We start from the raw sequence: 20,874 nt of genomic DNA on the forward strand, positions 1-20,874 counted from the left end.
AAATAAATAGACCCAGCTGGCATACACTCCTTTAGCTTTTCACCTTCCCCTTATTCTTGCTTGGAGCTTGGAAAGGATGCCTGGAAGTGACGCAGCACTTTAGCAATCAAAAGGATGGAAGCCATGAACTAAGGATTGCAGAGTAAGAAGCTAGAAGGACTTCTGTGAGCAGCTGCACCAGTCTTGGACTCCAACCTCTAAATATCTTGTTTTTGACTCCAATCAGCACTGTGATAAATGTTAGTTTCAGAAGTACAAATTATTAGACTCTAAACTCCATGATGCCAAAGATCTCATGTATTGGTATACTCACAACTGTATACTCAGAATAGCACAATATCTCTTACACAGTACATGATCAATAAATATTTGGTGAATAAACAAATGAATCAATGCTACTGATCTTAAGGGGATGGAGGGAGAAAATATACGTAGCTCAGCACATATCATTCCCAGTGCTGGAAAAAAAAAAAAAAAATTCCATTACAGATGTTTGCAAGTGATATCCTAAAATCAACAGCACCTTTTTTTTTTTTTTTTTTTTTTGGTATCAGAAAAGGCTTTCAAAACTGCTGAAGTCTGCCTCTGAGTTCTTTGCCTTGGAGAAGAATAATAAAGTATTTGGAACAAAGTGTTTAAGAAACAGGCTTAAGGAAATTCTGATATGATGTAATTGACCTATGAATTCTACCTCTGAGTCTGTAATATTGGACCAATCCTGACCTGTTCCATTCTGAGGTCGCCAGAAGACGAGAACTAGACAAGGGGTTGCCCCAATCTTTCCTGAAGATGGAGCCTGCCAACTGTGGAAGTATCTTAATTTTGTTTGGAGCCAACATTTTAAAAGCACTTGTGCAAAAACTGGGTTTAGGTATTTTTTGTTTTATTTTTGAAACTTTCCAGTGAATGTGGATATAGCAGGTATTAATTTACCACCTCAAAGTAGACTGTACAGAATTTTTTTCTTTCCCAATTAATCGAACTCTAAGCCCCTATCTTGGCAGGCAGTTAGAAAATGCAATTGAGACTGGGACTCCCTCTCCCTATCTAGAGCCCTACATGATTTTAGGAGGTTACCAGGAAGGTGGGGGAAGGGACCCCTAATTCTCCTTCTATCATGATCCCCTAGGAGATCCTTTCTATACAAGTCTGACTGGTCCCTTTGAATGTCTAGTGGTCTGCTTCTGTGCCACACTGGGGCACTGAAATTTTTACCAGTATTGGGAACCTTGGTATGTCAGGGCTTATTCTCACTGGTCTAGGTCAAAATTAGAAAAACAAGGACAATTAAATGTATTTTTCTTAAAGCTAAACATATTCAACTTAAAGGAATTGGCTTTATTATATCCTTTCTTGGTGTTAAAATGTCATCTCTTTTATTAAATAACCATGATAGTAGATGGTAAGATGTTTTAAATATCCTTGTTTGGCAAAATAAAATGTTGGTCACATCAGTCACATGTTCACCACATCTCTCTTTCTGTTACCAAAGGAAAAAGACCATGGCCTGATGCCATATTTTAACTGTCAAACTTCATAGTGCGTATCAAGGGTTAGGAGACGAGGCTTTTCATTTAGAAAGAATTGTGTTGTTCCACATTATGACAAAGCAAAAACCTTAAGGAAGGTCTGAACGAGATCTGGAGACCTCCAGATAAAGGGGACTGGGAGAACAGAAGTACAAGAACTGCAGAAATGAGAATAGCAACTGTTCACCTCAAATGTCCTTGAATAACTTAAAAGAAATGGGCTATGCAAATCAGCTACCAAAAACAATAACCCACTGCCATCAAGTCATATCGAACTCATAGCAAGCCCAGGTGTTCCAGAGTAGAACTGCTCCACAGGGTTTTCTTGGCTGCAATCTTTACAGAAGCAAATTGCCAGTCCTTTCTTCCGTGGAGCCACCAGGTGGATTTGAAGCATCAACCTTTAGGTTAATTATTGAGTGCAAACTGTTTGCACCATCTAGGGACCTAAATTAGCTACAGTAAGACCTACATTGGAGTCCCTGGGTGGTGATTAATATACTCAGCTGCAACTGAAAGACTGGAGGTTTGAGTTCACCCAGAAGCACATTGAAAGGAAGGTCTGGTGATCTATTTCCAAAAACCCAGCCATTAAAAACCCTATGAAGCACAGTTCTATTCTGACACACATGGAGTCACAATGAGTTGGAATCGACTCCAAGGTGAATAATCAAACCTAAAACGGGGGCTACTTGGCATGACTGAAATGGTTAATCCCAGATCTAAATTGAAATTCTGTTTTAAAGTAAGCTGTAACTAGGTTTGAAGCCTGTCTGCCTTCTACAAAAGGCTTCCTGTGCGCTCAGTAAATGCCTAGGCCCTAAGTCACTCCCTGTTAGCCAGATGAGCAATGTTTACATCTCAAAAGGCTTCAAGTTAGAACTGATCGAATCTCCTTCCGAACCAAATGGTCAACCTTTATGTTTCAAGGACTCCAACTAAGGCTAACCTGGCCTTTGTTCAATTACTAAACCCCACATTAAGAATGTTTACGCGGCTTGCTTTAGAAATATTGACTTAGTCAATCTATACTGGGAAATAAGAGATCGATGTTAGCCTAGAAACTGATATTAGGAAAGTTTGTAACTTGACAATCCCTTGTAAATTTTCCTTCCTTCCTGTGTACCTCCCCATTTTGCCTTTGTTGCTGTGCCTGATAAATACCCCACTGCTCTCCCTGCAAGCTAGTGCACACTCTGTGGCCTCTTGTTTGAGTGCCTGTGTGTCTCTCCATTTCTCGGAATGACTATGTCTTTTTCCTTCAATAAAACTCATGTTTTAATTTCTTGTGAAGCGTCAGTCTACTGTTTTCATTAGGACAAAGGCAACTGGTTGAATACTTAAATTAAGTAAAATAGTTACATTCTTATTTTTGGTCAAATTTATAATTAACTTGGATATATGTATATATTCCTCCCGCAAACTGGGTCGCTTTGTATACTTACTATATAAAACACACACGTGTACTAAAAAACAAAACAAAACAAACCTGTAGCCTTGGAGTCAATTCCGACTCATAGCGACCCTACAGCTACCCTATGACTTGGGAATATATAGTGATTTAAAGTTGGTTTAGTTTTCTGACATTGGTCATATTTATAATCTGAGACAAACTCCTGAGATCCTAGTGTACTTCCAAATTCTAATATTGTTCCTTCAGACAAAATAAATTGCTTTTTGAAAGTTTCCTAGAAATGTATTATGATGAAATGTGGTGACTGCCTGCAGAATTATTTATCAGCACACAGGTCCTGTCAATGGCTGCATTCAACTTAAGAAGAAAAAATGCAATTTCTTTTCTCCTTTTCCATGTACATATTCAAAATTTTTAATTTTGATCTACTCATTGCAATTTCTTCTTAATGTACATTTATGTATTAGCAAAATTCTTTCATTAGGCAAAGACAAAGGAAGACTAACCATTAACCGTTTTAGTAACAGCTAAGGAACTTTCTTTTAGAACTAAGTAATACATTAATTAGGGAAAAAAAAAAAAGTCATTAAAAATTATTTCCAAAGGCTACATAAATTAGTTAAGTATAGAGAAATTTCATGCAGTTATAGTCTTACAATTTTACGTAGTATACAGCCCGAACGCTCTTTAGAAGCCAGGATGGCAAGATTTTGTCTCACATGCTTTTAGACATGTTATCATGAGGGACCAGTCCCTGGAGAAGGCCACCAAGGACCGTCAACGAGATGGACTGACACAGTGGCTACAACAATGGGCTCAAGCATTAACAATTGTGAGGATGGCTTATGACTGGCCACTGTTTCTTCTTTGTACATAGGGTCGCTATGAGTCAAAAACAACCCAATGGCACCTAACAATACAATTCAAATGTTTTTAGAAAATGATTTGAATAGTTTGTATATTTGTCTTAATAGCTATTTTTGTTTTTGCTTATCAGCTAATAATTGCATAGGCAAATTTAGTACTAAAATATCTGGAAGTTGCATGTAACGGCATCATTTCCCGTAAAAAGCAACACCGAGCACTTAACAATATAGAGGTAATAGCCAACCTAAAATTTCCCCATTTAAGAAACAAAAGGTTTTTTTTCTTTAAAAAAGATGATTCAACAGCTGTAAGTCCTTCATTATCCCACTCGCCAAAGGTTTAGGGTGGCTTTTGTTTCTGTAGGTCGCCGGCCTCTCGCAGAGAAAACCCCTGAGCACGGGGGTGCGGACGAGCCGCGTACACTCTCCTGAGCCGCCTTCCCCCGTTCAAACACATTCCAAGCGCCATCCGGTCGCGTCTCTCGACCCCCCCTATCCGCCTTCGGCACGCCACCGCCGCCGCTTCACGGAGAAGCAGGGGGCCCGCCCCTTGAGGTGATTGACGGACAGTCTCCTCCAATGTTCAACGCGCTCGGCCCTGGCGGGCTGAGCAAGGGCCGCGGCACGCGGAGGAATCTCTTCTGCCCTTTAGTCCCGGGCAAAGTGTTGCGGCAGGCGCCATTTTACTGAGTCGCCTGTCTCGGGTGCCGCCATGTTGGTGAGGAGAAATCACCGTTACGGCCACTGTCCAAATCCCCGCGTCGCTGCACGCCGCCCGCCCGCTTGCTCCCAAGCCTCAGCCACCGGCGGCGAATAGAGACTAAAGCGGCAGCGCCGGCAGCGCGGGGCCGTTGCCCAGTGTTTGCAGTTAGAGCCCCATCTCTCTGGCGTGGTTGTTAATAGACTGGAAAGTCTGTGTCTGTGTCGCTCACTAGTAACCGTGAGTTTTTACCACTTCGTCACCTCTCGGCGGCGGCCGGCAGCAGGTGCCCGCAGGCGGTGCAGGGGTCCTCCCCGCGCCCCGCCGCCGCCGGCCTCGCAGACCTGCCCTTCAGCCCCGCCCCGTTCTTGACCAAACATGACAGACTCTGAACATGCAGGGCACGACAGGTCGGGAACCCTTCTTGTCTTTCTGTCGGATGAGAGGAGGGGTCGGGGGCGGCGGGAGCGGGCCGGGACCGGGCGCCTCCTGCATGACTTAGACGTCTCTGTGTGGCTTCATCACTTCCATGACGTGCACCCTTATGTAAACCTCCGGATTGCGGCCGCGGGGGAGGGCGGCCTGGCGCTGCCCGCCTTCCCGAGCGGGGTCGTTTCCCGTCGGCCCCGCCCCCGGCCGGGCACGTGCGAGCCCCCCGCCCCCGGGCCGGCTGCGTCTGCGCCGGGACGGCTCTCCGCGTCCTGGCTGCGGGCTGCGGGCCAGCCCTGGGCTTAAAGGGAAAGATCGCCTAGCGGAGGGGCCGGGTTCACTTTCAAATATGTTCAGCCAAAAATTTTAGTTACTAGTGTTTTAATGTTTGACTGCTGCCCTAGTACACTACTAAAAATAAACATGTTTGGTTTTTAGGGACAATTTAAGCAACCCCAAAAGGCCATGTATTATACAGTCTTATCCCTTGGAATTTGAAATTGCAAGTTTCAAGTTAAAAATGTAAACAGAAAATACTTATGCATTGCAAACGTTTGTGTAGCATAATTTTTCTACAGTAAAAACCATGGATTAGTTAATGTAGCCAGATTTTCAAAATACTGTATATCACTTGAACATTTAACAGATTTTTATTTTATTTTGTGGTGTGTCTTAAGAGGCACACTCAATTCCATTTAAGCCATATTTTAATTAGTGTGAATAGCACGCTAAGTTTTGTTAGTTGTCTACTTTACATTCATATCTAGTTTAATCATTAAAATGGGAGGGCTTTCATTTATTAAAGGAGTTGTGGGTGGCCCAAAGAGTTTTCGGTTTGAACCCACCCAGAGGCATCTTGGAAGACAGGCCAGGCTAACTGCTTCTAAAAGGTCACAGCCTTGAAAACCCTATGGAGCAGTTCTACTCTGCACACGTGGGGTTGCCATGAGTTGCAATCAACTAGACGAAAACCAGTTCGCTTTTTTTTTTCCGTTCATTAAAATTACTGGAACAAAATTCATTGTAACTTATGCTCGCTTAGAATATTAATTTCAGAATCTAGAACCTTAAAATTGCTTGTTTATGAAGTAATCAAAAGCATACATTGTACTCTAGACTGTGTGCAGATTGCTGAAGTTTTAATTCTGGAGTACAGGCTGTCCCTGGATTACTAAGGAGTTCCATTCCTAAATCTGTCTTTCAATTGAATTTGTACGTAAATCGGAACAGTTAGGTACAGTTCATGTCTAAGGTCAGGTAGTCAAATGTTTGTCTTAGTATATAGTACATAGTGTACGTTTCTCTGCATAAAAAACATTAAACACTTCCAGATACGCTGAAACATCTTTAACATAATAATACAGTAATATAATAATAATATTTTGTTGCACGTCACGAAGAAGCACCCGTTTGTTAGAACTGTTGAATGTACCTGGAATTTTTAATGTAATAGGCTTTATGGGGTTGATTGGTAGCTACCAGTTGTAAGTAATTCAGACGTTTGTAACCTGAGGACTGCCTGTAATGTGATCTGTTTTTGATAAGGCATTCTAAACACTTTTTTTTTTTTAAACCCAGAAGCAGAAATCCAAACATCACTGAAGTTTGAAATATTTAAATATGTGGCAACCTTGAAAGGGATAAAAATGATATTTCAACAACTTCAGTACTGAAATAATAAAAGTAGATCCCCAAAAGGCTAGTCATAATTGTTAGAAAGTAAAATCCACTCTTAAAGAATTATGGATACATAAGATTGTACTTGACACATTTTTCATGATCAGGTTGTTATTAAAATAGGAATATTCTTGGAATAGGTGAACAAATACCTCAAGAAATTTCCCAATGGAATATCTGTGGACAAACCAAATACGAGTTTTGGCAATGCAGCCTAAAATGCATTCTTTTGTATGGAAGAAGAGAATCTGTTCTCACCTGTTAGTTCACAGAACAGCAGTATTCTATATGAAGAAGAAAGCGTGTCACCAATTTTAGGTATCAAAATTTTACTAGTAAGAGATGCCAGCCTTTAAAAGAATTAGAAATTTTAAATCTGCTGATTTGGAGGTTAAAAAGAAAACTTATTTTTTAAAAGAATTGTTTATAAAATAGATTAATAGCTTAGTAGCCGCAACTTTAGATAAAGTAGTAGTGATATTTAGTCTATTTTGTTTTATATTAGGGCTAAGGAAATATTTTCCACTTCGGAAACAAAAAGGTTAGCTCAGTTTTAATTTATCCAATTGTTAAGTGGCAATATTATTGTGAGGCAGAAAGATGGTTTATCGTTTTCACCCTTTATTGTCAACCCACGTGAAGAAGAAGCTATATTGAAAAATAAAGTGAACTAGGAGTTAGGAGAAATGGTTCTAGCTCCAATTTTGCTACCACTTGGTTTTTTTAACTTGAGCAGTCCTAGTTTCTTAATTGATAATAGGGTTTTACAAGAATTTTTCAGGTTCTACAAGAGTTCCCAGCCTTCTCTGGGGAGGTTTTTTTTTTTTTTTTTTTAAAAAAAAAAGGCATTTCCATTGATCTAGGCTGAAGCTTGGGCTTTAAGATTTTTAAAAGCTTCCCAGGTAATTCCAATATGTGCCAAATTGAGAACCACTATGCTAGATCAGTGTTTCCCATTCCCAGTCTTAGCTAATCATCGGAATCACTTTGAGGAATAAAGATTTTGTCTGGCCCGGAGGAACTGAATCAGAATTTCTAAGGGAGGGTTCTGGTAGTTTGTGTGTTTTAACAGGCTCTCTGAACAATTCTTTTAAAAATTTGGGGAAAAATGGAGTAATCTGTGGAATCCTCAAATATTCTTTGCTTGCATATTATTTTGTACTGTAATAAAAGTTTCTGTGAATTAGGTAGAGAGGAGTATATGAATTCTGGTACTTAGAGCTAGGGATTGTCTCAAGGATATTCTTTTTCTGAGAATTTTGAAAATTAAGGTACCTTGTGAGTGTAGGAAAAAAGTGAAATCTATGATTTGTATTTATGACCTTTAATTTTATGTAAAGTATTACTATTATAGTTTACATGAGAATGCAATTTTAAATATAAATGGAAATTCACAGAATGCGTACTTTTTTCTCCTTTTTAAAAAATGTTTTCTTGTACATGTATGGTGAACATTTTGCACTAGATTTGTTTGCCCAATGAATTAGCTTAAAAAAAAAAAAACCCATTGGCTATACTTCACTTAAAATATTTTCATGCCTGGAGCTAAAACACAGTATTGTTATAAAATGCTATTAATATAGAAATGGCTAGAAATACACTGGATATGTAGAATGTTAGCAGAGGACTTCTGCATAGGCCTGGAGCCTAGTTTCTAACTGGGTTTAGAAATAAATGAGATGGAGTGGAAGGAGTTAGGGGAAAGTCAAGGAGAGGTATAACCGTTGTCTGTTTTCTTTCTCTTCCCAATCTCTGAGGCACAACTCCAGCCACCTAGCTTTATATTTCCGCTGGATGTTGACCCAGTTAAAACAATTCACAAACAACTCTTGAAGGCTAAATACTATGAGCCCCTGCTTTGGACACATTTACAGTACAGTAGGAAAGATGAATATATACCCAAGTATCTATTATAGAATTTTCTGAAATATACTAAAGGTAAAAAGTTTTACAGGGCCTGCACTGGGGAGTGGGGGGTGGGGGATCATTTTCCCATGAACAATATAAGAGCTGTCTCTCTGAGTATTTAACTGATAGGTAGTATGAATAATACTTTCCTTTGGGAGTAGTTATTGTTTTCCCATTAGAAACAACTTTCCCACCTCCTTTCCTTTCTCTACCTCCTTTCCTTTCTCTCCTTCTTTCCTTCCCACTGTAAAATAAGACACCAAAATTCCAAGTAGTCAGAATTGTACTGGTTTACACCCAGCCCCCCATCTGAAGGAATGAAGATAGAGAAGATGATTATGTTTTCCATTGTGACAGAGCTTTTATTTGATTCTCACGTAAATCCCATGAGGCAGATAATCAAGATAGTATTATAAGGCTCAGTGATTTGTTTGAGATCCCAAAGATAGAGCCTAGATAAGAACCCAGGTATGTAAACTGTTGGAATCCCTGAGTGGTGCAAATGGTTAACTCTCTTTTGCTAACCAAAATGTTGGAGGCTCAAATCCACCCAGAGGTGTCTCAGAAGAAAGGCCTGGTGATCTCCTTCCAAAAAATCAACCACTGAAAACCCTGTGAAGCTCGTTTCTACTGTGACACATAAGGGATTTCCGTGAGTTGGAATCAACTCCATGGCAACTGGTTATACAAACTCCTACTTGGAATATTATTTTCCTTCTTCATTAAGTTTGCATAGGGAAGTAATGGAATAAGTTGTAGCCTTTAGTTCTTGAGTAGTTTGGAATTTAATGTTGTATTTTTGGAATGTATTGTGGTATTCTGAATAAGACTTGGCTTCTGATCCTGGTCTTTTCTCTAACTTGAACATTTTGTGAAATAATGTAGTTGAACTAGATTTTCTCCACTCTCCCTTCCTACTTTAAAAGATCAATAATTTTAATTTAAAAATTGCAGATGTTCAGAGTACACTTTATGCTTTACACAATATCTGGCTTGTAAATTAGTATGTTTAGTGGAGTAAATACTTTCCCTCACTAGGCCATTTATTTATCTTTGATTCCTGAATACACTAATTTAACTGTTGTTAAAACTATCAAAGTGAGTTTTTGTCTCTAGCAAATGTAAAAACTCAAGTTACACATCATGTTCAAATTTGATGTGGAAAGCACTTTGACTCTTTGGAAGACATTTTCTTTTCCCAGCCCCTCATAAGCATATTATCTCATTCCTTAAATTTTCATTCAACAGACTTTATATTTTTTCTCTCTGTGTCAAGTATAATGTTAAGTACTAGGGAAACACACCTGAATAGAACATCACTGAACTTGCTCTCCAGGATTTTACAATCTAGTAGGAGAAACAGATTGCTAAATACATAGTCATAGCACAAGTGCTATCATGGCGGTAGGAACTGAATGCAGATGTGGCATAGTGGTGGCTTCAGGGAGTCATCAAAGACTAGTTAGGTCTGGAGGATGAATAAAAGTGGCCAAGCAGAGGAAATACATGAAAAGCATGGAGAAATGAAATGGCACCTACTAGTTGGTTCAGAAATGATAAAAGTGTTTATACGTGGAGCATATTTAACATGTTTTGGGGAAAAGTCTTAAATGAATTTGGGGCCAGACCCTGAAGGATTGGGAAGCCCATCAAAGTTTTATAAGCAGGAGAATGACCAGATGTATTTTTTAGTATATTACCTGGGGTCTAGGAGGAAGTGGACTACAGAAGGGGAGATCAGTAAAAGGAAGACAAGTCAGGGGGCTTTTCAGTTATTTTCATTAAATATTAAGTACCTGATATTTAATAAGCATTGTTCTAGGCACAGGGAGAACAGCAGTAATGAAAAAAGTCCTTGCCCTAATGAAGTTTACATTTTTGAGGGGAGAGAGAGACATAAACAAACATGAAAACTGTGTTAGATGGTGATAAAGCAGAAAGAGAGGTGGGGGTCCTGTGGGCATGGGGAGAGTATTTCTATTTTACATAGAGTACTTAGGGAAACACTTCCTAAAAAACTAACATTTGAGTAGAGCCCTGAAGAGAGCAATCCAGACCTAGGATATCTGAGGGAAGAGCATTCTAGATAAAGGAAACAGGAGGTGGGAAGAACCTGGAGCCAGGAATGAATCTGGTGTAACTAAGGAAAGTCAAGGAAGCAGTGTGGCTAGAGAAAGGAGGGAGCAAGGGGGAGAGTAGTAAGAGATGAAATTAGAGAGGCATCGGGTGGTTGTGCGGGGCCTTGTAACCCATTGTAAGGACATTGGATTTTACTCTGAGTGACATGAGAACCACCGGAAGGTTTGAACAGAAGACGGATGGGACCGTCCTGGCTCCTGTGCAAGAGTGGTAACCCACTGGAGTTGATTCCAACGCATAAAGGGGTGGTAAAAAGGAAGTTAGACTGCAGTAATCTAAGTGACAGGTAATGATGGTTGGGGGTGGGGGTGTGGGGGGTGAGAATGGTTAGATTTTGGATATGATTTGGAGGTAGAACGAATAGGATTTACTGATGGATGTATGTGGAGCATGAGAGAAAAGAATGAGGCAAAACTACTATTGTGTGCTGTTGAGTCGATTCTGAGTCATAGTGACCCTATATAAAAGTAGAACTGCCGCATAGAGTTTCCTAGGCTGAAATCTTGGAGCAGATCGCCAGATCTTTTCCGTGGAGCGGCTGGTGGGTTCAAACCACAGACCTTTTGGTTAGCAGCCAAGTACTTAACCATTGTGCCACCAGGGCTCCTTAAAGCTACTGTGAAACTCTACAATTTGGATGAAGAGAACCTAATCAATGGCACTGACAATGAGGAAGCAGAAAAAAGTCAAAATTCATGAGATATTTGTTAGAGTTAATAGAACTGGAGATAAAGCTCTGGAAATTTTTAGCAGAGATGTTAGTTGAAATGAATTAGATCACTTGGGTATCTATGTGATAGACCATGAAAGACGAGGACAGAAGATTTCTGGAAGCCAAGGAGGTGAAAGTTTCAAGAAAGTGGTGATCACAAAGCAGGTAAAGGAAAGTAAGGGTTGAAAATAGGCCATGAAAAAATCATTCTGACTCCTAGTGACCCTATAGAACAGGGTAGAACTGCCCCATAGGGTTTCCAAGGAGCGGATGGTAGATTTGAACTGCAGACCTTTTGGTTAGCAGCCGAACACTTAACCACTGTACCACTAGGGCTCTGAAAATAGGACGTAGGATATCCTAAATTAGGGCATTTTAAAACACGAATGAAAAGGTGCTGCAGAGTTTGCAAACTGGTGGCCTTCAGGCCTAAAATTTGCCCGCACTCTTGTTTGCCTGACAGAATGTTATATTGTATTCGAATGCCATTAGGCTTAACTTGTGTTCTCCACTTTCCACAGTTCCCATCATCCGTACTTCCTTGGCAAATTCACTACCCGAGGTCTGCTTCATTCATTTTCATGACTTGCCTGACCACTGTAGGCATCTCAGTTTGTGACCTCTTGTTATATAGTGAGGTCAAGGAGAAAGGAGAATTCTGTGAGGCAGATAGATTCGAGTGTCTGCTTGACAGGTGTGTAATGGAGATGGGAATATCACACAGAATTTGATGCCATTTAAATTTCTAGTCATTTATAACCAACTCCCTTGTTCTAATCCCATGCTCTTGTTCATTAAACAACTTTTGATAATTTAGGTTTTCATGTAGCATTTTACATGGCAAGAATACATTCTTGACATAAACATCTAGTCCTCATTATAAGTGACTAGATTTGTATTCTGTTATATACGTTCTCTTGTGATGGGTATGTATAGCTCAGATAAAAGCGTGGGCTCTGGAGTCAGATTACTTGAGTTCACAATGCTTCACTCTGGGACCTTGGGAAATAATTTATGTAGTTAATTTTCACAACAACCCTAATCCTCCTTTTTACAAATGAGGAAACAATCACTAAGAGATTGGTAAATTTTTCCATAATGTACCTGTCAAGTGGGTATTTACATCTGTCTGTACTACAAGGTATCTTCTCACCCATGTAAACACTGCCCATATTTGTCTCTCCACCTCTCCTTTTTCAGTGCTTCCCTTGCTGACCAGCCCTCCCCCCTTTATGATAGATAGGATTCTTTTCATTGCATCTTAATGTCTTAAACTTTGTTACAGTGATTTGTTACTTAATCTTGTGTGCCCAATTTCCTGTTCTCTGTTCTAGCTTATCTTTTGGTTTTATGGTTGAACTTTCTGAGGGCATTCTTAATGTCCAGTATCTTTTTCAGAGTGGTTGAGTTCTGGGAGATGTTACTTGAATGCTAATCCATGTACAGTAGTCATTTGATGATCTCCGCAAGAGCAGTTTCAGCAGATGATATTAGTCCTGGCAAAGACCAAGCGTTCTCTGTTTTAGAATATTTCATATTTGGTTTCTTTTGCTTTGCTTAGTTTTTAGAGTTCATGGCTTAACACTAATATTTCAGATGAACTGTTTTAATACTCAGACTATCATAAATCATACCTGCATTCTTGAGTGGCAGATAAATGACCAAAGCAGGTCCCAAATGGTTTTTAAAGAGAGTTGTAAATTAATTATTATTAAAATTATCACATAACAGCACATAAAAATCAATCACAATCAATTTGTAAAGTTGGTACAAAAATAAAAAACCTAGATTTGAAACTCTTATCATACTCAATATTTTATAAATATCACTGTTAGTAATTCACATGTTATTTCATTTGGTCCATATAGACAGTGCAGGTATTAATATCTTCATTTTACATTTTAGGAAACAGATTCAGAGGGTAAAAACTTGCTCAAGATGACTAAGTAGCTGAGTGAGAACCACAACCAGTCCTTATGGCATTCAGTTTCAGTACCCCATTGCCTCATAATGATAGCTAATCTGGTATTAGATGCCAGATTGGGATATTGGGACACTTGCAAAGGGTTCTTTATGGATATTACTGGATTACAGGCAGTTTCACCCTAGTTCATTATGAATTCATCTTATATAACAAAAGGTTTTTCTAGATATTTTCTAAATATTAAAAAGTGAGTTTACAAAAATATTATTTTTGTATTATATTTGAAGAGAATATGAAATCAGTTAAATCTAGCTAACATAAATCTGTAAATTTTTAACTATAGAAAACAAGGATTTTTCTTTGTGTGCAAACTTCATCCTGTTAAAGGAATTCATTGATAATGCATAGATGTCAGAAGAATGGAAACCTCTTTTGCTTGGATTTTCTTGATCATTGGCAGTTGACAATAAAATGTTAGATCACTGGTGCTTGTGTGTGGGGTTGAGTTCTTTATTATCTCTGCTTTTAGACCTGTAAAGGAGATTGTGGGCTGATTTCTACATCCTTGAAGTAAATAAGATTCTGTTTAAAATTATATTTTGTGTTAGGAAATAAAAATGGAAGCAAATAAGAAATACCTACATATTCAGGCTGCACATATATTGCACCAAATATACATTTTTTTCCCCAAGTGCCAAATAGCCAAGTGCGAAAACCATATTTGGCCAAAGCTGGTCCTGAAGCCAGTATCACCATCATAGAGTAAACTTCTGGCATATGTGAATAAATCTAAAGTGTTATTCTCCAAGTTATTACAATTTTTTATTAGAAATGTTAATAGTCTCCTGTGATCATTGTGATGCACGTTATAACCAGTACCAGTTGCCATGGAGTTAAATTTCTGACTCATGATGAACCCATGTGTGTCAGAGTAGAACTAGGCTCCATTGGGTTTTCAATGGCTGATTTTTTAGAAGTAAATCACCAGGGCTTTCTTCCAAGGCACTTCTGAGTAGAACTGAATCTCCAACTTTTTGGTTAGCAGCCAAGTGTGTTAACCATTTGCACCACCCAGGGACTCCAGCGCACATTGTAGATCACTGTAGTACACATTATAGAGGGTCACTTTCAGCTGAGGTTAGTGAAATAGCAAGACAGTTGAGGAGAACTTTTTTCTCTAACATTTTCTTTTTTATATTCTCTTTTTATATCTGGAGCAAAGATAGTTGATGTATTGTGTATAACTGAAATTTTTTTTCTTGTGAAACTTTGAGGTAACAAAGTTAACATTCTATTTTTGATTCATCAATAAAAGATGTGAAGAATTTCCAAATAGGATTTTTCCTTGGAAGATTCATAGAATGAAATAAATAAAAATTAAACATGATCCTTAGAAGTTATTTTGTTGAATTTTATGAATACTAGTATGCCAAACAATTGAAGAAAGTTAGACATATAATTTCCACTATTCTGCTTGGTATTTTTCATTTAAATTTTATAATCATTTGTCAGCTCAAAAAGGATATAGTAATCTTCCCAAGTCATAGCTAACTCCTCTCTCTTAATATTATTACTCTATTGTATTTGTGAGGAACCCTGGTGGCAGTGATTAAAACACTGGGCTGCTAATCAGAAGCTCGGCAGTTTGGACCCACCGGCTGCTCCGCGAGAGAAAGATGTGGCAGTCTGCTCCTGTAAAGATTAGAGCTTTGGAAACTCTGGGGGGAGTTCTGTTCTGTCCTGTAGGGTCGCTATGAGTTGAAATCGACCCGATAACAGTGGGTTTTATTATTTTTTTTTAATTATATTTGACTATTTAAAAATTCTTTATTTCTTTTGTACGTAAAACAGAGTTCATAAGCATTAATTGCAATATTCGTATCTTGCAATAATAAATATACATGTGTATTTCACCTAATTGATAACATTTTAACATATAAAGCAGAAAAGATTTTCACTCCAAATCGTACACAATACCTCTTAACTTGGAAAATGAATACCAGATACTAACAATAAATCCAAATGACATAGCTCTTTTATATATGACCTTGTTATACTGGTTAGATATAAGGATAACCTAGTGATCATACAATCCCTCATCATGCCATGTTCGGGGATACCAGAAACGAAGCAGGCCAACACAGAATCAAAGAAGCATATTTTAGCTGAATACTTAGGCCAAAGCCTAACTTTGGAACATCTTAAAATCTACCAGACCCCAAAATCCTGGAGTGTCACTACCTTATAATGATAGTTAAACTGGTATCAGATGCTGGATTGGAATATTGGACACCTACACACCAAGTGTCCTTTCAGGATATTACTAGGTCACAGGCGGTTTTACCCCAGTTCATTGTAAATTCATCCAACAAACATTTCTAGAGAACTGCTATATGAATAATATGGTGGAAGGTGTTGTGTATTTGAGTGGGGAGTGTCTACTAAACAAATTCCCATATGTGTTCCATTCTTTTGGACTATTGCTGGATTATTGCAGTGGTAATCTTTACTGCGTTCCTTGTATCTGTTTTTTTTGCCCCTCTAGATCTGTTCTTTACTCTCAAAGTTGTATTTCAGAATGCAAATCTAATCACATCACCTCTTTTCCTAGGAAACAATGCTTTCTCGATTAGGATAAAATCCTTCCCTGCATGATGTATCACTACTCATAACTTAAGCATTATTTTCAACCAGCTACTTTTTTCTTTATAATCCAGTGACATTAGCCTTCACCCAGTTCCTGTAATGTGTTATGTTTTCTTCTACCATGGAAATTTTGTGCATTCTATTTCCCCTGTCTGCCAGAGGTCCGTCCCCCATTCCCTGTGTCTCATGCTGACTCTTCATCGCAATTTAATCATGACTTCCTCAGGGAAAGCTTTCCAGACTTCTCTGACAGATGAATTTCCTCATTGGGTGTTCTCATAGCACTTTTTATCTCTTTCATATTCTAGATATGGTTATTATTTTATATTTATTTGTGTGATTCTTTCATTGATGTCTTTATCACTCACGACTAAATTGAAAACTTAATAAGAGAAGAAACCAAGTCTTTCTTATTATTGTTCACCATCGTATTCCCACTTAGAAGATGGTGTGTAAATTTATTAAATGAATGAATGATTTTTGTTTGTTTGCTGGGGGAACAGACAACTATGCATATTGTTTTTGAGAATTGCTGCTCTAGATGTTGCAGATTTCATCCTTGGGTTAAGTCAGAACATCAGATGGTTGCGTACTTGGACGATATTACCTTGTTCCTCATATTTTACTCATTTGAACTTTGACATCATCCCCTTGGCTCAAATTGGGGAATACTGCAAGTAGTAAACTGTCATATTGGCTGTATGGATACTAGTGAGGACAATGTCCATTGTATCAAGTAACATTCATTGTATCAGTTATTATTCTGTTTATCAGCACTCAGAAGAAAACTTCTTTCTGGTTTTACTCCCAGAAAAAATTGTGCTTCTCTTAAGCATCTGGTCTGTTTTTGTCTTGGAAGCATTATTTTTATACTTAATCCTTATTCCCTTCTTTGCTTTGGACACTTGGAAACTCAGAGACAAATTTGCAGCTCACATCTAGAAATTAGGAATTTCTGGCGTACCTCTATGCAAGCTAATATCAGCCTTAGCTTCATCTTAATATTTAGAACTTTGTGATTTATTTACTTATTTTATAGCTTGTCCAAGAAATGGAACTATACATAGCCATCAAAGAAAAATATAAACTTCGCCAGAAGTTAAAAAAAAAAAAAAAGCTAAAGTTTATCTGCTTGTTGTGTAAGAAATAAGCTAAATATGTCTCTCCACTCAAAGTGGAAGAGATATGTGAAGAGGAAAAAAAAATTATTATAGATTCGAAGGGATTCTACGTATTAAGTTCTGATTGGTTCATTTGGAGATTAGAAATTCCTCCTTTTGACTTCATTCTCCTTATGTCACAAAAGCACAGGAATTGTTTACAAAAAGGTTTAAGGTGGGCGATAAAAGGGTCTGTTAGGCTCAGTGTCATACAGTTAGCACTTTATATGCACATTTTGGGAACTTGGCAAAGTTTTATTTTAACAGAACTGCAGGTTACATGTTCACTGCTATATATGTTAATCATATTTTTGTAAGAGTTCTGACTAAAGGCCTTGGAATTTAGCCAGACTGATTATCAGAGTCACTTTTTTTTCCTTCAGTTGCAAAATAAAGTTTTGTACCATATAATGAACTGCAGCTGTACTGTAGCATATATGACTCTGGAGACCAGGCATTGGAAGATTATGAGACAAACAAGAATAACCTTGACTATTATAAGGAGAAACCGGAAGGCATTTTGGAGTCATGACTGAAGATTTTCTCACTTTAACCAGGAGATGAAATCACAGAGTCCTCCTGAGTTCACTTTTGACAGCGAAATTGTTTTTTTGTTTAATTTGAATGTAGATTGGTCAGCCTTTTCCTGTGATACTACTCCAAGTGTAGCAGAAAGTGTTAGCAGTATTTTGCCTTTTTTTCCCCTTGGCTTGCCTGCAAGAAATCTAGGGCTCTGCTGTTATCCATAACCACTTGGATCAATGGCTTTAGAGTACGTCTAGGGTTTTGCTATATTATTTATCTTCTCAGTCAATCAAATTTTTTGATAATTTTTAAAGTTATGTGTTGAAAATAGGAGTGCTGCTGGTGCAGTGGTTAAGTGTTTGACTGCTAACCAAAAGGTCAACAGTTGAAAATAGAACCTTAATGGTTCTAGCATAAAGGGAGTATCGGTTTTTCCTCCAGGGAGATCAGTGTCCCTTCAGATACTCCCTGAAAAGAATGGTCCCCTGAAGGAAATGATGAAATATCTAAAATTGTCTAATTATTATACTGTTACATATAGTTTTTACCTATATGTGCAAGTTAGGTTTTGAAGACGCAAATATGAGTAAACAGGTTGTTGATTCAGTAAGTAAAGATCAGGAGAGCCACAAATAGTTTCAAAAATGAAAGAAAAATTGCTTGTAACAAAAGTGAGTAAGAAAGGAATTCTCATTTATGGGGGACAGACATCTTACGTAGAGTTAAACAAAATTTGCAAAGATTGTCATAGGACTATGGAGCACGTTACTCTAATTAAAATTTGTAATATTACCCATAAATTTGTACGAAGTCTCATTTCTGGAGGAATTTGTATTTGGGTTAAGGCTTTGACAATTTCTAAGATTTTGTCAGGATCGGTAGTTGGAAAATATGGCTGTGGTGCTAGAAATTACTCCGGAGATTGCATGATAGAATTTTGTAAGACCAATGACTTACTCATTGGAAATACCTTTTTCAACAACTAACGGCAACTGTACACGTGGACCTTGCCGGATGGAATACACAGGAATCAAATTGACTACATCTGTGGAAAGATATGACAAAGAAGCTGAATATCATCTGTCAGAACAAGGCCAGGGGCCGACTGTGTAACAGACTATCAATTGCTCCTATGCAAGTTCAAGTTGAAGCTGAAGAAAATTAAAACAAGTCCATGAGAGCCAAAGTACAACCTTGAGTATATCCAGCCTGCATTTAGAGTCCATTTCAAGAGTAGATTTGACACATGGAACACTAATGACTGAAGACCAGATGAGTTGTGAGATGACATCAAGGACATTATACATGAAGAAAGCAAACAGTCGTTAAAAAAATAGGTGTCATGGATTGAATTGTATCCCTCCAAAACGTGTCAACTTGGCTAGGCTATGATTCCCAGTATTATGTGGTTGTCCTCCATTTTGTGATCTGATGTAATTATTTTGTATTGTATATCGCTTCATATGAATGCAAAAGCTGGACAGTGAATAAGGAAGACCAAAGAAGAATTGATGCCTTTGAGTTATGGTGTTAGAGAAGAATATTGAATGTATCATGGACTGCCAGAAGAAGGAACAAATCTGTTTTGGAAGAAGTACAGCCAAAATGCTCCTCAGAAGCAAGAATGGTGAGACTTCGTCTCACATACTTTGGACATGTTATCAAGAGGGACCAGTCCCTGGAGAAGAACATGATGCTTGGTAAAGTAGTGGGTCAGCAAAAAAGAGGAAGACCCTTAACAAGATGGATTGACACAGTGCTGCAACAATGGGCTCAAGCATAAAAATGATGGTGAGAATGATGCAGGACTGGGCAGTGTTTCATTCTGTTGTACACAGGGTCGCTATAACTTCGAACTGACTTAATGGCACCTAACAACAACAACAACTGTCTGTATATCATCCAGTAGGACTGCTTGTATAGTCTCTTACTGAGACTTTTGTATCTGTTCCAGAAGACTGTTTCCAATCTGTAGCTTGTAACAGGAGTCTTTAGGCAAGCGTAAAGAAAAAGCAGAAACTACCTGTGGATGTAAGACTGAATGGTTCAGGTTAATTTATTTTAGTAGCCTACAATATCAGATAGAGGAAAGTAGAAGCTTCTCCTGAGGTATAAAACAATCAGTTTATAAGGATTTAGTGAATTATTACATCAGAATAAGAACAGATCAGAGACAGTGTCTTAGGCTGGATTCTCTAGAGAAACAAAAGCAGTGAAGCAGATATATACATATGTATATATTTATCTCAAGGAAATAGCTCATGCAGTTGTGGAGGCTGGCAAGTCCCAAATCTGTGGGTGAGGTGTCAGGCAGGAAGTCAGCTAACTCACAGGGTTGCGGGAACTGGCAAATCCGAAGATGTGCAGGTCAGGCAGAAGGTTGCTGACTCACGGGGTTGCGGGAGCTCATGATTCCCAAGATCTGAAGGTCAGGCAGCAGTCTGCTGACTCACACCCCAAGAACCGGAGGTCAGAGGATGATGAGTCAGATGCAGGATCCAGAGTATGTGAGCTTTGCCAGAACATCCATATATAATGGATGCAAGCCACACCCCCAAGGAACTCTTTTTTCAACTGATTGACTGCTTACATCAGATCACAAATTGGGGGATAACTACATCAGATCACAAAATGGAAGATGATTACATCATTACATAACAGCCAAATTGCATCATTACATAACTGCCAAACCACTGAGACTCATGGTCCAGCCAAGATGACACAGAACATTAACCATCACATTGAGGACACAGACCAATTTCAGAGTCTTTATGCCATAGTGTTATGATTTTCTCCAGTTGTCTCCAATCTAGATACTTAAATCTAAACTCTTTTAACTTTATTATTTTTTTAAAATAATAGCTTCCTTGAGATAAAATTCACTCCTTTAAAGTGCACAGTGTACTGGTTTTTAGTATATTCACAGAGTTTTACAACTGTCACCACTATCTAATTTCAGAACCAAGAATGGAGTACCCAAAAGGAAGGAATGCGTGGGTTTACTTGTGCTTACTTACCAATCTGTAGCGCACAATTTCACCATATCAAAGATTTACCTGTTTTCAACCACATCAAAAATTGTGCACAACAGATTAGTAAATAAGCAGAAGTAAGCCCATGTGTACCTTGTTTACTGGTTAATCCACCCCTATTCAGAACATTCATCACTCCAAAAAGAAACTCTGTACCCATTCCCAGTCACTCCCCATTCCTCCCTCTAATCTACCTAGCAACCACTAATCTAC

At 38.4% G+C, this 20,874-nt stretch overlaps 1 protein-coding gene across 3 annotated transcripts in view; it reads left to right on the top strand.

Moving 5' to 3' along the window:
• The first annotated feature begins 4,506 nt into the window (after window positions 1-4,506).
• The window catches only part of ZC3H6 (zinc finger CCCH-type containing 6), a 98,317-nt gene continuing 81,949 nt past the window's right edge, over window positions 4,507-20,874 (top strand). For 2 of the 3 annotated variants that reach the window (XM_023742809.1, XM_023742811.1), the window contains exon 1: window positions 9,155-10,948. In XM_023742809.1, coding sequence (XP_023598577.1) covers window positions 10,842-10,948 — 107 coding nt within the window. In that variant the 5' untranslated portion in view covers window positions 9,155-10,841. Of the gene's footprint in view, window positions 4,920-9,154; window positions 10,949-20,874 lie in introns of those variants that run through there. The other variant, XM_023742810.1, reaches the window with a different exon arrangement.

Source organism: Trichechus manatus, unplaced genomic scaffold (genome assembly GCF_000243295.1).
Source record: "Trichechus manatus latirostris isolate Lorelei unplaced genomic scaffold, TriManLat1.0 scaffold00219, whole genome shotgun sequence".
Taxonomy (NCBI): Eukaryota; Metazoa; Chordata; class Mammalia; order Sirenia; family Trichechidae; genus Trichechus; species Trichechus manatus.